General features: G+C 41.0%; 1 protein-coding gene across 6 annotated transcripts in view; it reads left to right on the top strand.

The window, feature by feature from the left end:
- The window catches only part of TNRC18 (trinucleotide repeat containing 18), a 454,956-nt gene that overhangs the window by 40,134 nt on the left and 399,219 nt on the right, over positions 1-15,603 (top strand). For all 6 annotated transcript variants that reach the window (XM_089684713.1, XM_089684717.1, XM_089684716.1 and 3 more), the window contains exon 3: positions 5,483-5,608. In XM_089684713.1, the coding sequence (XP_089540839.1) occupies positions 5,483-5,608 (126 nt within the window). The remainder of the gene's footprint in view (positions 1-5,482; positions 5,609-15,603) is intronic.

The raw sequence follows: 15,603 nt of genomic DNA, 5'->3' as shown, positions 1-15,603 counted from the left end.
AAAGACAAAACTGAAGGGAAAATGCCCCAAGAACAAGCAGGAACTGAAGACAGTTGCAGTAGAGGCCTGGCAGAGCATCACCAGGGATGAAACCCAGCGGCTGGTGATGTCTATGCATTCCAGACTTCAGGCTGTAATTGACTGCAAAGGATTTGCAACCGAGTATTAAAAAGTGAAAGTTTTATTTTTATGATTATTCTGTCCCATTACTTTTGGTCCCTTAACAAGTGGGAGGCACATATACAAACTGTTGTAATTCCTACACCGTTCACCTGATTTGGATGTAAATACCCTCAAATTAAAGCTGGCAGTCTGCAGTTAAAGCACATCTTGTTCATTTCATTTCAAATCCATTGTGGTGGTGTATAGAGCCAAAAATTTTAGAATTGTGTCGATGTCCCAATATTTATGGACTTGACTGTGTGTATGTGTGTGTGTATATATATATATATATATATATATATATATATATATATATATATATTTGTTACATCTTTTTTCTGTAAATATTTTTATTGCACCCTTTTTGACCTTTTAGTAATAAATTTTTCCTTCTGAAAGTGTTGAACTGTTTCTATAGCTCTTAATTGCAATTTACGAATTCCTGCCTGCTACTGTGTTTGTTTAACCCTCTGTATAACTGGCCTGTGGTGAAGGGTTCATTGTGTAATAAACCTGACCCAGCTGATTAGCTGGAAAATTGTTGTGCAGCTGGGTGTGGCATTGTTACGCACGTGACATCGTGGTTTTAGATTGGCCAGTCCTTCAGTCACGAGTTTGGTGAGAAGGGCTGGGGTCTGACGCCGCGTTCGTCACATGACAGCGATCGTGGGATCGTCACATATTGGTGGCAGTGATCTTGCGTCCATCACAGACATCCACAAAAAGACTTGCAGTTGCTTTTGCAGAGAAAGGTGGCTCTACAAAGTATTGACTCGGGGGCTGAATACAAATATGCAAGCCACACTTTTCAGATATTTATTTGTAAAAAATTTTGAAAACCAATTATCATTTTCCTTCCACTTCACAATTGTGCCACTTCGTGTTGGTCTATCACATAAAATCCCAATAAAGTACATTTACGTTTTTGGTGCAACATGACAAAATGTGGAAAACTTCAAGGGGTATGAATAGTTTTTCAAGGCACTGTACGTGGATAAGACCTATTGAATGCAGGGTCCTGGGTTAGTAACACTTTATTAAAGAAGTTTCTTGCACTACTAGGGCATGTGCTGCCCTGGTCTGTTTTATGTTTAGATTGTCTACAGTCCTTGTTTTGGCAATTCAAGGTATGGCTGCAAAGACCCTGATATAGTGAAGGCTGAAACACTGGTTCATAGTTTTTTTTTTTTTTTTTGACTTGTCATACCTGAGTGCGAGAATGGGATTAAGGGCTCATGTACACAGGGTTGAAAAACTCTTCTGAACGCTGGAAGCTGACTGCTAGAAAACGTAGCTTAAAAACATCAGTTTAGCCGCATTTATGCACGTTTGCGTTTTAGAAGCGTTTTTAAAAGATAACCTCCAGAGACCCTCCCAAGTGCCCAGAATGCACTGAAAAATAGTAAATTATTTCAGACATTTTGTGAGCAATGGAGAGGGCAGAAGCAGAGAGAGCAGTATGTTTTGAGATTACCTGTCTTTTCTGGTTGTATTCACTATGGATCCCATCATGAGCATCAGCCCTGGTTCACACTGGATGTGACTTGGCAACGCGATTTGCATGCCCTGCGACTTGCAAATCTCATGCCAAGTCGCATCCTATTGTCTGCAATTGGAGCGGTAATATCGGTGCTGTTCCGACTTAGTTGGAGCCACACCGATTTCAAACGTAGTACATGCATTACTTTTGGTGTGATTTGCATAGACATCTGACACAGGGCAATTCACTAAGCGGTATCTTACCGCATCAGAGTATGCGGTAGGATACCGCATAGTATTTTAAAAAAAAACCCAAAAAAATTTGAATTCACTAAAAAAAGGCTACTAAATACCACATGAGTTATTTTATCAAGTCATGTGGTATTTTATTAGTGAAAAGCATGTGTTGATGTGTCAGCTGTCAACGGGATTTAAAAATAAAAAAAAATGCTATGCGGTATCCTACCGCATGCTCGGATGCGGTAAGATAACGATTAATGAATTGTGCCCTGGATATGGAACAGCCAAAAAAAGCATCTAAATGCAAACGTGCATAAACTAGTTTACACACACATTTTACAAGCGTTTGGTGTTTGAAACGCCAGTAAACTCTACTCCTGAATTTTTGTGCTTTCAAGAAAATGCCTGTAAACTCAACTGCCTGTAAATGACTGTTTACATGAACACATAGGAAAACATAAAGGAGAGTTCAGGGGCTGCTGAAAAAACCGCTCAACTGCTCCTAAACGTCAGTTTAGCAGCTGCGGTGTACATGAGCCCTAATGGTGATCTGGTTTATATAAAATATGATTTTTGGGATTAAACAGTGGGTGAAATCTTCATTCTGCTATTCAAAATAAAAAAAAATTAAATTCTCAACCATTTAATTTCATTGTGGCCTCCTCTGTAACTCTAAACTGGTAACCTAAAAAAATGTTTTTAAAGTGTCGCCTATGGAGATTTTGGCGCCATTCGTCAAGTGCGCACAATTTTAAAGCATGACATGTTTGGTATCGATTTACTCAGCATAACATCATTTTATATTTTACAATTTTAAAAATTGGGTTATATATTGTGTTTTTGCATTCAATTTCATTAGTGCATTTTTTCCCAAAAAATTGTGTTTGAAAAATTGCTGTGCAAATACTGCATTACGTAAAAAATTGTAATGACCACCATTTTATTCTCTGGGGTTTCTGCTAAAAATATGTAATGTTTGGGGGTTCTGAGTAATTTTCTAGCAAAAAAAGATTATTTTTACATGTTGGAGGGAAATGGCAGAATTTTGCCTGGATGGGAAATAATTAACACATACTGTCACCAGAGCAGAACAATGTTGTCCTATGACTGGTGTGGTGGTGATCAGGGATACTGACTGGTAACAGTATGTATTTAAAAAGAAAAAAAAAAGTTTGATATGTATTTAAAGGGGGAAAAAAAGGTTTGATTGTATTAAAAAAAAATTATTTTTTTTTTTTATTCATATGACGACATTGTACTGCTCTGGTGACAGTATGTGTCAACTATTTCCCATCCAGACCAATTTCCCTCCTTCCCTGACTAGTTTCCTCAAGTAAAAAAGGGTGCAAAAACAGATGCGAGAGATGATGGCTACATAAGAGGGCTTTTGGCCCTGGTTCAAACTAGAGGGACATGAAAGCTGTGTATCTTCCACCACAACTTTTTAGTGCTTTCAAGGTGATTTTGCTTGTGGCCAATTGTAGCAATACAGAGTATTTCACATAGGCTGATTAGCTGGTGACAATGGGACACTTTGGAGAAGAATTCAACAGCAGGGATGGCCAGGTACAGAGGTATACTACATAAAAATTAATAGTGCAATATAGGGTTAAACAAAGCCTCAGAAATCGCTGCGGAATCATGCTGATAAAGATCTAGGCAGCTTGTATTGTAGTCATGTCGATTTTTTTTCATTCAGGTATTTTTTTTTTGTCAGTGACTCAAGGCACAACAATTAAGACAACACCCATTACAATATGCATTTTCAATTGACCTGCATCTGTACATTCTGCCAGAATGTCCTGGACCGTTGGAAAATTGTGCTAGTGTGAACCAGGGCTAACTGAATTTTCATAAATATTTGTATGGGCCAGTGTTCTGTTTGACATCAAATTTTGATTTAGTTTTAGTCAGTCTTGTGACTAAAATGTCATTTTAGTTTTAGTCCTATTTTATTCGACTAAAATAGTGTTTAGTTGGCAAAAATATTTTTGTCGATTTTAAATTAACACTAGTATGGACTACTAGTCCTTGTCTAGTCTGTCATTTGACAATATTATTTCACAGTGCACCATGTTATAGAGTTACCATTGGCTCCTGCTGTTGTCAGTCAAATCATGTGAAGAGGAAGTGGGGGACGGGACCTATAGTTGCATACAGCCTAGTGGCTGCTATGAGGGCACAAGTAGAGCTGGAGCCAAGAACGCTGGCAGGAACCCCAGTAGAGGAGGTTCAGGGCTGTTCTGTGCAAAAATGTTGTACAGAGCAGGTAAGTAGAACATGTTTTTTTAATAACAAAAAACCCCCAAAAAAACAAACCTTTACAATCAGGGATGCCTGACATGTATTCTAGAATGGGAATTAAATTGTAATTGCTTTTTGCCCCAGCCCCATTACGTTTTTTAGGGTTGATGTTCTTCTGTGAGAGAGGGTCTACTTTTGTAGAGGTAGAGAACCACGTGTCTGAACTTTTTTAGTAAAAGATAAGTTCACCTGTAGTAACATATTACACCCATATTTAGGGTGTGCCATGTTACTAAATCACTGGTTGCAGCCCGACCCATTCCCTATTGTGACTGCAGGTGGGGGATCTTCTACTCGCACCTGCTGTTACAATTCAAATAACGTGCGGCCTTGTGGAGCTCCACCCACAAGGCCGCATCATTCATTCACACAGTTCTCTGAATGAACTACAGCTACCGTCAGCCATTGCAGCAGACAGCTTGTTCTCAATGAATTACGAGGGTGCTGTTGAGCACTTTCCTAGTTCAGTGATTTTCCTGGACTTCAGTGAACCCTGGTTTACACCAGTGCGACTTGTCATGCGACTTGAGATTTCAAAGTCGCACCCCAACTGTTCAAATCCGTGCGACTAAAGAAAGGTTCCTGCACAATTTTTGTGTGACTTCCTTGCAACTTGCATTGACCTCTGTTAAATGAAGCTGCAAAGAGTGTCAGCAAGCTACAATGAAGTTGGACTGAATAGTCAACTTTGAATTTGCACGAAGTAGCATGATTTCAAAGCCGCACTGGTGTAAACCTGAGCCAGCTGTCTGCCTATATCACAGGTGTGGGTAGACTGCTGTGCTGACAGTCTGCTGGAGTGTGGCATTGCACCCGTTATCTGATGATCACAGGTGCAATACTGTTTGATCACAGGTTTATAAACAAAAAAAAGCATTATCTAAATATTGATCCATTTCTATACTGAATGTTATATTAATAAAGAAAAAAAAAGCACCTGTGTTCGTGGGCCTAAAAACTGAATTTTTCCTATGCATAGCCAGTCACAACTTTTTAAATGTAATTACTATAGATTTATAGAAAAGGTGTACAGAAATTACCTGGTGCTGCACCATACTGCCTTAGAGGTAGTCAGATAGTAATTGAACACTGGGCAATCAATCTCTTCAATCTCTGTTCACACCACTATTTGCTATCATATTGAAACTAAGACGGGACTTGCAACTTCTCATTTGAAGAAGGAAGTCACTAATTAAATGAGTAACTATGCTGTGCTATTAGTTTTATTTACAGGTGCCTTTGTAGTGTGCATTTTTGTATGTGTGTAGCAATATAACTTTTTCTCTTCCATTTGTAGGCTTCCCACACTTAGGAAGAACTGTGTACCATTCCTACATTCCTATAAGTCACCTGGAATCCTCTACAGGTGGTAGCCCTCTGCTGACTCATATGGGGCCACGGAATCTGATTGAGCCTCCAAAAGGTAACACACCTTTTTGTAATTTTAGCAGAATCTTGCAAAGATATTTCAACATTCTTTTGATATTTCCGGATTTGTTTTACACACAGTATTTGTATTAAAAGCATGTTCCACCTTTTGTAGAAAAAAAAAAAAAAATCAAACTTATATTGAAAAAAGTATTTATTTATTTTTTTCTTTTTTGAGCTTGTAAAGCACTGCAACCACATTCGGGCTCCTGCATAGTCTTCCTCCAGGTCTGTATAGAGTTATGGAGCTGAGCTAGAGGAAGTAAACAATAGACTACAAGTGTAGTGACATCACTTCAAACCATTATTTAAAAACCTTATAACTTAGTTATTTAAAAAGTCTGTACTCTTGATCCAGAAAATACATTATTTATAAGGTTTCATGAATTCTACATCCTGTACAATTATAACTTGTCTGTCCTGGTTACCCTCACCCTTCAGTATTTTTACATTTCTTATTAGCATTTTATTTAACCACTTCAGCCCCAGCAATGTACCGGTACTTTGCGGGGTTGAAGTGGTTATACCTAGCTGATGCAAGCACTTACAAGGCACAGTCCCAGTAGACAGTGTGAAATTAAAAGAACAAAAAAATAGTGTATGTGTGTGAGATGTATACACACACTTTTTTTTTTTTATTTATTTTTAGTGCCCCTCCTGCTCATGTGCAAAGGCGAACGTGCGCGTTCCCACACGCATATGTAAACAGCGATTTGCAAGCATCAGATCGAGAGCAATAATTCTAGCACCTGATCTCCTTTGTAAATCTTAAGGGGTAACTTGTAAAGGCTTTTAAGCAGGTATTCTGTTTGTGTGCACTAAAATTAGTGTATTTTTTTCTCCAACAAAAAAGCGTTTGAAAAACCACTGCGTAAATAATGCATGGCACTAACAATTGCAACACCCCCATTTTATTCTCTACGGCCTCTACTTAAAAATATTTTTGGGTATTTTAAGTAATTTTCTAGCACAAAAATGCAGATTTTTACATATATGTGAGAAATGTCAGAATAAATCTTAAAGTGGCTAAGACTTCAGTTGTTGTACATGCTGATCAAGTGGTGGAGTCCTGGCAAGTACGTGTTGTGTTTCATGGGTCAAAGTGCCCACTTCCTTAGGTTCTGTGAAACATGTAAAATATTTAATCCCATTTTCATAACTTTATCATAAAAAATATTAACAACCTAGATCATTAAATAATTGCATTACACTTTAAAAAAAAATATATTTATTTACTGTTATACTGGTGTAGATGGACTGAGTGATTGTACCATATACTTGGTACACCAAACCAAGCCCCAGAAAGGAGTCAACCAACTCCTATATATGGAAAGATGGGATTTGGTTAGCTGTCCTCCCAAAGGAAGGTTTGATGGGGTAAAGTGTATGTTTATTTACTTGTACTGTATACCCCTTCCTCATCCATATTGGGGTGGAGGGGGGATATCTAGGCCCCTGCTTATTTTTTATCGGGTCTCCAATATTTTTATAAATATTTATTGGGCACCTGCCAAACTCCCTGCCCGCAAATCCCCACAACCCTGGCCCTTGTCCTCATCAACATGGGGACAAGGTGCTTTGCCAGGGTGATCTCACTTGGCAATGTATCCGCTTGCCCATTTTGAGGGGACGTGGCCTGGTAGGGTTCAGTGGAGGTATGTACACTCTTTCCCTTTTTTTTTTTTTCTTGGCCAGCCAGGCTGTATGCTTGTATAAAGGTCATCTTCTAGGGCAGCTTTGAGGGAAGGCTCCTCCCACCTAAAAACAGCTTCAGTTCTTTGCTTTTCCTCCAGACCAACAGGAAGAGTTACATGTTTGTTGTTTTATGCAGATTTTTTAGGCAGTCGTGCTAGATGCAGGGGTTTCCCTGTCCCGCTATGTCTCCGTATCGCCTGGTATGCCTAGACTGGGCTCACAGGAGAGAAAAGGCATATTTTTTCATCTTCGCATTCTCCATTTTTTTTATGTAGATAGCCCAAGGTTTCCCTCCCACCGGGGAGGCCGCAACCATCCCCCCAGTTGTGGTGCATCTATAGCAGACCCAGTATGGCATTTTCCCAGGCAAACCCTCTGAATTTATAACCTGGAATGACACTTGTGTGAGAAAGTTGTTTTGTGTTAGAGCTGTGTGACCTCAACAGCGATTGGTTCACCCACGTGGTTTCCAACGTGGCATAGCAGAAGAAAACTCCAGACCCTATTAGAGCGCCTCAGCTGGTTTGCCTGCATTATTTCCAGTGACGCACTTTCAGGGATTGTCTTCTTGGATGATGAATTTGTGGTACACATCACTTCGGCCCCATAAACAGATTGTCTTTTCCGGGCTGTTGACACACTTTGAGAATATCCAGGTCGGTGGTCCCTTTTTGCTTCTTGGCCACAAACCACACTGATTGTCAACCAGGGAAACGGCATGGTGGTATGTACATTAACTTATCGCGGGGGCCAGAGCTGAGACAGTCTGTATAGGCTGAGGCACATACAGCTGACCAAGTTGGAAGCAGTGAAGCAACACCGTTTGCCTGCCCTGCAGATTCTGCCACACTGGACAGCTTCAAGGTAATCTGGAGATCACACAATAGTTACTTCCTTGTACTTTTTGGTGGGCTCTCCCCCCTTTTTTTTTTTGTATTTGCATACTCCAGACTGGTTCCTTGAGTCTTTTCTTTTAGACCAAGGCACCAGTAGGGAAGAAACCTAAGACTAGTGGATCTTATGTCCACCCCAAGGAATGTGCTGCTTGTGATGCCAAACTTTCTGCTAATTGGTCTAAACCCATATGCCAGAAGTGCATCAGCAAGTTTCTTGCTAAAGAATCCCTGTTTGCTGAAGGGTCTTGTTAGCTCAGTAAAGGAAGAAATGTGAGCCATTTTTTTCTCCATCTGCTTCCTAGCACGAAGTTTAAAATCTCAAACTACACTGGTTCCTGTAACCAATCCCACTTGTTAGGCAGCAGTTCGGACATGCAGTTGGGAGGAGCTGGGCCAACTAGAGGAAACCAGAGAAAAGTTCTCATTCTTAGTCTGAAGAAGGCTAACATAGGGAATCGACAGAAGAAGACGCAAAAACCCCAAAATCCCTTTTTCCTGTAGAAGAAACGTAATAACTGTTGAAAGCAATTTGTGAAACCTTGGGCATCAAGGAAGAGTACACTGAACTCTCCTTATATGACAAAATGTATAGAGGCCTTCAAACTAAACAGACACGCATGTTTTGGCCTCACTGAAATGCAGAGTTCCATTTGCAGAAGGTGGTATGGATCCCTGGACAATATCCTAAATTAGATACCCCTCTCTAAAAAGACCACCAATTTTATCCACTTGGGGACCTAATAGATAAAAGCAGTGGCACTATTGAAAAGGGCATTTTAAAAAGGACAATTTCAAACCAGCACTGGCCACCACATGTGTGTCCCTTTTATGCTTATTTTCTGGTTGAGCCAGTTCCAAGCTCATCTAGGAGCAGAAACACCCAGAGAAAAGTATCTCAATACACTGTACATATTGAACAAACCAGTGTTCTATATTTCTGATGCCTTGGTATGTGCTGCCTCAGTAAAGGTGACAGCACAGCCCCCATTTAAAGGATAGTTCACCTTTACCAAAAAATTGCCTATGCAGATAAGGGGTGTCCGTAGATAAAAAATGTGCAGCTCTGACTAAAGTTGACCTTGCTATAGGTGTAGGCTGTTTTTGTACCTCATGAAGCCTGACTGAAATACTCCCAGGATGTTGCTAAGTGAGGCCTGGCCATTAGGAGCAATCACAGGAGTGCGTTCTCAGATAATACTACATCAGGGGGGAGAGAGAGAGCATGTGCGGGGGTCTGAACCAGAGAAAAAGCTCACTCCTGTGATGGTAGGGGTAAGCAGTTAATGACTAGGCCTCACTTAGCAATGTCCTGGAATTACTTGGCAATGTCCTGGGAGTATTCCAGTCAGGCTTCATAAGGTACGTGGGGGCAAGACTGGTGACATTTTTTCCACAGTGGGAGACAGCAGACTAATTTAATTTATCTTGAATATCATTCCAGTAGCATGCACCATGGAATTTTCTACTACTCCCCCCAGGAGGCCGTTAACACCCAAAAAACAGACAAGGCAACAGGAATGTTGACATCCTTAGAAGAGCTCCAGCCCAGAAAGTAATATGTTATGTTCCCACTGAGGAGCAGGGGTTTTATTCCCATTTTTGTTTTTTTTCAGGAAAAAATCATCAGGAAAATTCCATCCTTATTCTAAATGTAAAAGCGTTAAACAAAACCGCACTATACAAAACGTTCTGTATGAAGTCAATCCACTCCCTCTGAAATATTTTACTATCTGACACCGTCATGGCTACACTAGACCTCAGGGACGTTTGCATGCACATTCCGATCAAGCACAATCGCCAACAATTCTTGAGGTTTGCAATAAGAGGGCAGCGTGGGATACAATACACTGCTGTGCCATGTGGTCTCTCCTCAACACTGAGGATATTCACAGAAGTACTGGCAGAAGTACTGAAGGGACGAAGACTGCAAGGGATTGAAATGTTTCTATATTTAAAGAACCTCATGTTCTCAGACTCCATGGAAAGTTTGGCCGAAAATCTGCAGGTAGCTATATAGTATCCAGAAAGCCTTGGGTGGCTCATGAACAAACAATATGGGCTGGTGTCAGGTGAGACTTTTCTAACTTTCCTGGGATACAATCTAGACTCCAGCCAGACAGGAATCTTTCTTGCAAAAGAAAAGCTTGCAAAATTGATGAAAGACATCACAACCGAAGCCAGTTTCAGGATATTATGAAATCATCATGTCTCATAAGTGACCGGTAGGAAATGGGCCCAGTTCCATTCAAGACCTATATAAAACTTCCTACTCTTCCTGTGGGATGGAATTACAGTGGCATTTGAAGAATCAGTGTACATCCCCCTTCAGGTCAAGCAATCAATGCTATGGTGGCTGAACGAGAAAACATACTGCACAGGAAGACTATGGTTCATACAAACATATTTCAACTATCCACAGATGTACACAAGCGCATGGTTATAGGGGGCGCAATTAGAAGAACTAGATTAAGAAGCATGGGACAAGATTTGGGCAGAGAAGCTCCAGTGCATGAGAGAATTGAAGGCGATGGAACAAGTCTTGCATTACTTACAAGTCCAAGTCAAGGGGAGGCAGGTATAGATTTGTATTGGACAATGCCACAACCATCTCCTACATAAAACAAGGGGGAACCTTACTGCTTGATGACTCTGGCAGACAGCATCCTAAATTGGGCAGAGATTAACCTACTATCCCTTTCAGCAGTCCATTCAAAAGGAAAGCAAAATTTAGTGGTGGACTTCCTAGGCAGGAAAAAATCTAAGGCAGACGAAGTGGTCTTTAGACCAGGAAATGTTCAACTGGCTTACAGAGAAATGGGGATCACCTGTTAGACTTCTTTGCGGCAAAATCCAATATCAAGAAAGTAAAATTATTTTCCCTGTCAGAGAACAATGGCACAGTGGTGAGAGTTTCCACTGACTTGTGCTTTTTTTTTTTTTTTTTTTTTTTTTTTTTTTTATCTACTCCCAAGTTTAATTCAAAAAATTATCAAGGAAAAAGCCACAGTCCTGCTAATTGCACCATAGGTATGGGCAAGTTAGTTTTGAAGCCAGATCCAGATTTTATTTTTACCTAAAGTTTCCATCAAAAAAGAAGAAACATACTGCAGCCTAGATGTTAGGTGATGTCTCATAGCCTATCTAGAGAAAACGAAAGAATGGAGGAAGAACATGGTTATGTTTGCCTTTTTTTCAGGTTAAAAGGGCTTCCAAAAACACCATCAAGAGATGGATAAGAAATGCTATAACATATAACATATACTTATTAATCACAATAAAAAAAACACCTCACAAAAGAATTGCAACATATTCATGGATGTCATCTTGGGCGGGGAGAACAGGAGGTCCATCTGAACAGATCTACAGGGTAATGACATGGACGAGCATTCAAACCTTCATCCTCCATTACAGGAGAGACCTTTTAACCAGCCAGAATCAGTCCTTTGGTAGGAAGGTCCTCCTGACAGTGGTTACCAGCTACCCTCCCCTTCCCCCAAGAATTGCTTGATGACCCTCTCAATGCTGCACTGGAAGATGACATAAGAAAACAGAGTTGGATAACTGGTAACTCATTTTCTCAGAATCTTTCAGCGCAGCACAGCTAATATGTATAGATTAATTGTTGTTCCTTTGGTACTGTTTTGTATTACTTAGGCTCAGACGTTTGAAGCTCATTTTTTTTATAATGGTGGATGTGTTTCCTGTTTATAGGTGGACAGAGCCTTCTCTCAATGTTGCCCTGGTAAGATTTCCAGAAAATGCGTTAACAGGTACCTGTTTTTTCTTTTTTGGGTGTGCTCCCACCTTTAAAGTCCATCTCGGACCCAAATCGTCTGTGTGTTTTTACACATTTACTGCCCCTTTTGTTTACATTTACCTGTCATCCAGGAATGCCCAGCTGACAGCTGAATGAGCTTGACTGGGATTAATTGTGGTTTTTAGGACACTGACGGCCACAGGCTTCTAACCACCAGTAGCCCTGATCAGGAGCTGTCACATTTAGCAGTGGTAGTAAAATTGCTGCTTAAAGTGGATTTAAAGCTCTCAGGGGTTTTTTTTTTTTTTTTTACATTAAAGTGGTTGTAAACTTAAAATCAATCTAATCCTGCAGTTGAATAGATTTTACCTTTTACTAAGCATTTGAGCTTAGTTTGGTATCTTGAAGCAATCCCCTTCTCCAGAAATCCCTCCTGCTCTTCTGAACAGAATAAATCCTACACAAGCAGAAAAATGGTGTTGCCACTCCCCTTCTCATGTGAGTGACAGGCTGTGCTGAAGACCAGCATAAGCCTCTATGTAATACACGGCAAAGGGGGGGAGCGGGTGTCCTCTCCCCGCTGGTCTCTGCCTTCACAAGATCGAGAATTCAGCACCAGTGATTTATGATATAGATAACTTCAGTAATGCAGTCGTTATGTAGGTACGTCTGCTGAGAGCTGATTATTGTCCTGCTCTATTCACAGCACCTAGCTTGCAAATTGCTGTTTACAGAGTTTTACATGAGAATGTTTCCAGGTCCACATTGCCACTTTAGACTGCAGGATTCCTAGGATTTTTAACATTAACCCCTTCCTACCAGCTTTCTCCTGATTAGCACAGATCCTGTGCTGTAAGCAGAGCTAACAGTCACTGGAACCTGTGCATGCCCCTGAATGCACTCAGGAGACATGCTCACAGGCATAGAGATGTCAGATAGCTTTGCATGTTCTTGAGTCTAGGCTGGAGGGCATGTAGAATTTAGGGATTGTGTGACATCATATCTCCACCTACTATTCTCTGGTCCTCTGGAGCATTTCTCTGAAGTACACTCACAGCTGTATGTAAATTTACATTAAAATGTATTCATTTATGACAAAAAGTAATTTTTTTTAATATTTGACTTTACAACCACTTTAATGCATTATCTGCATTATGGTGAGAAAATCTTATGTGTAGATGAATTGGCTCCTGCTGTTGTCAATCAAATTCTGAGATGAGGGAGCTGGGGGGGCAGTGTCAAGCTGCACTGTCTGTCTGTAGTCACAGGTAGCGCTGCTTGGATTCGAGCCTGCACGAGTGCCTCTATAGCTTCCTTTGGGGGCACTGGCAGAAGAGGTGGAGCAAGGAGTGCTGGCGGGTGGACCCCAAAAGTGGACGATCAGGGCTGCTCTACGCAAAACCATTACACAGAGTAGGTGAGTATAGTATGTCTGTAACACATACACAAAGGTTTACAATCTGTTTTTAAGGTTTAAAAAAAACAAAACTTCCACTGTGCCCCCAAACACTTACCTTACTCCTGCATCGATCCAGGACTGCACGGCTGCAGGTCATCTTTCTCTCTTTTCTTGGTCTCTCAGGCTGAAAACGATGGGAGCCATTGGCTCCTGCTGTTGTAAGTCATATCCAGTGAGCAGAGAACGAGGGGCACATACAGCCCCAGGTCAGGAGCGAGCCTGCACATCTGCCCCCATAGCAAGTTTGGTAATGGGGGCAAATAAATGAGGGGCAAAGATCGTCAGCAGGGAACCCTAGAAGAGGAGGTAAGGCGCACGTCTATGCAATACCATTGCACAGAGCAAGCAAGTATAAATCTGTTTTATTATTTTAGTAGAAAAAAAAAATTGACTTTCCAATCACTTTAATCTATCACTTATAATTTTGTACATGTTATATGGCTAGACCATGAGGTAATTTTTTTTGTTTTTTGTCAATTATCTTTGACATAATGTTGCAATTTTTTTTGTAAAGATATTTACAGCAAGTACACTATATTGCCAAAAGTATTGGGACACCCCTCCAAATCTTTGGATTAAAGTGTTCCAATCACCTCCATGGCCACAGGTGTATAAAATCAAGCACCTAGGCAAGCAGACTGCCTCTACAAACATTTGTGAAAGAATGGGTTGCTCTCAAGAGCTCAGTGAATTCAAGCGTGGTACTCTGATAGGATGCCACCTGTGCAATAAGCGTTGGATGCAGTGGCGTAGAGCACGCCGCCACTAGACTCTAGAGCAGTGGAGATGTGTTCTCTGGAGTGATGAATCACGCTTCTCTGGCAATCTGATAGACGCGTCTGGGTTTGGCGGTTGCCAGAAGAACATTACTTGCTTGACTGCATTGTGCCAAGTGTAAAGTTTGGGGGGGGGGGGGGGGGGAGTATGGTGTAGGGTTGCTTTTCAGGGGTTGGGCTTGAGCTTTTAGTTCCAGTGAAGGGAACTCTTAAGGTGTCAGCATACCTAGACATTTTGGACAATTTCATGCTCCCAACTTTGTGGGAACAGTTAGGGGGTAGTCCTTTCCTGTTCCAACATGACTGTGCACCAGCACAAAGCAAGGTCCATAAAGACATTGATGAGCAGGTGTGGGGTGAAGGAACTTGACTGGCCTTCAGAGTCCTGACCTCAACCCAATAGAGCACCTTTGGGATGAATTATAGCGGAAACTACAAGCCAGGACTTCTCATCGGACATCAGTGCCTGACCTTACAAATGTGCTTCTGGAAGAATGGTCAATTGTTCCCATAGACACACTCCTAAATCTTGTGGGCAGTCTTCTTATAAGAGATGAAGCTGTTATAGCCGCAAAGGGTGGGCAACTCAATATTGAACCCTGCGGACTAAGACTGGGATGCCATTAAAGTTCATGTGCGCGTAAAGATAGGCGATCCAATACTTTTGGCAGTATAGACAAATATCATATACGATAAACCTCAGTTGTTCCTTGGGATAAACTGGGCTCTAGTATGAAGCTTGGCTGTGCCATTCATTCATACACCTTCTTAAATACCCCATAGGTTAAACTTGTCTAATGATTACTTGCAGATATCAGTGGCTAAGTTAAAAAAAGAGATGTACGTCATCATTGCCAGTACAGCGGAAGCTGTATGCACCAGACCATCATATTGAGATTGTGATAGTCCTCACAAAACTATTGTGCTTCATCCTTCCCCCCCCCCCCCCCCAGACAAGTATGATAAACAGCCATGGCCTCCTACATTTCTTTTATGACCCCACCAGACAAAATCTAGTTGATTGAGTGTGTCAAATCCTGATAAAGGTGAATGTATGTTTTTATCACATTTCCACACTGGATTGATTCTCCTATTCTTTAGCCTGTGTTTCTGCTTAATGAAGTTTCTGATTTAAGCAAAGCCCAGTAGCTACACTTAGGTCTTCAGGGCCGATGGCTGGCCTTGTCTTGGTGTTTTGCACACATTCCTGAACTGCTGTAGTCAAAGCAGGTAAAGCTCTAACCACTGCATTTTGTGGGAGAACTGATAGTGCCCCTTTTTAAAGGATGGGTTCTACTAGACTTTCCTTTTTGCCCAAATACCACACAGTTTGGAATGTCATCACGGCAACCGGAAGAAGATAAATGACTGGAGAGGCAGACAGTAGTAAGCTCAAAGGGATATAAA

The sequence above is a fragment of the Staurois parvus genome, unplaced genomic scaffold (assembly GCF_062004578.1).
Source record: "Staurois parvus isolate SC_StPar_1 unplaced genomic scaffold, SC_StPar_1.0 ptg000353l, whole genome shotgun sequence".
In the NCBI taxonomy this organism is placed as follows: Eukaryota; Metazoa; Chordata; class Amphibia; order Anura; family Ranidae; genus Staurois; species Staurois parvus.
The sequence above is the reverse complement of the archived record's forward strand: the minus strand, read 5'-3'. Positions and strand labels throughout refer to the sequence as shown.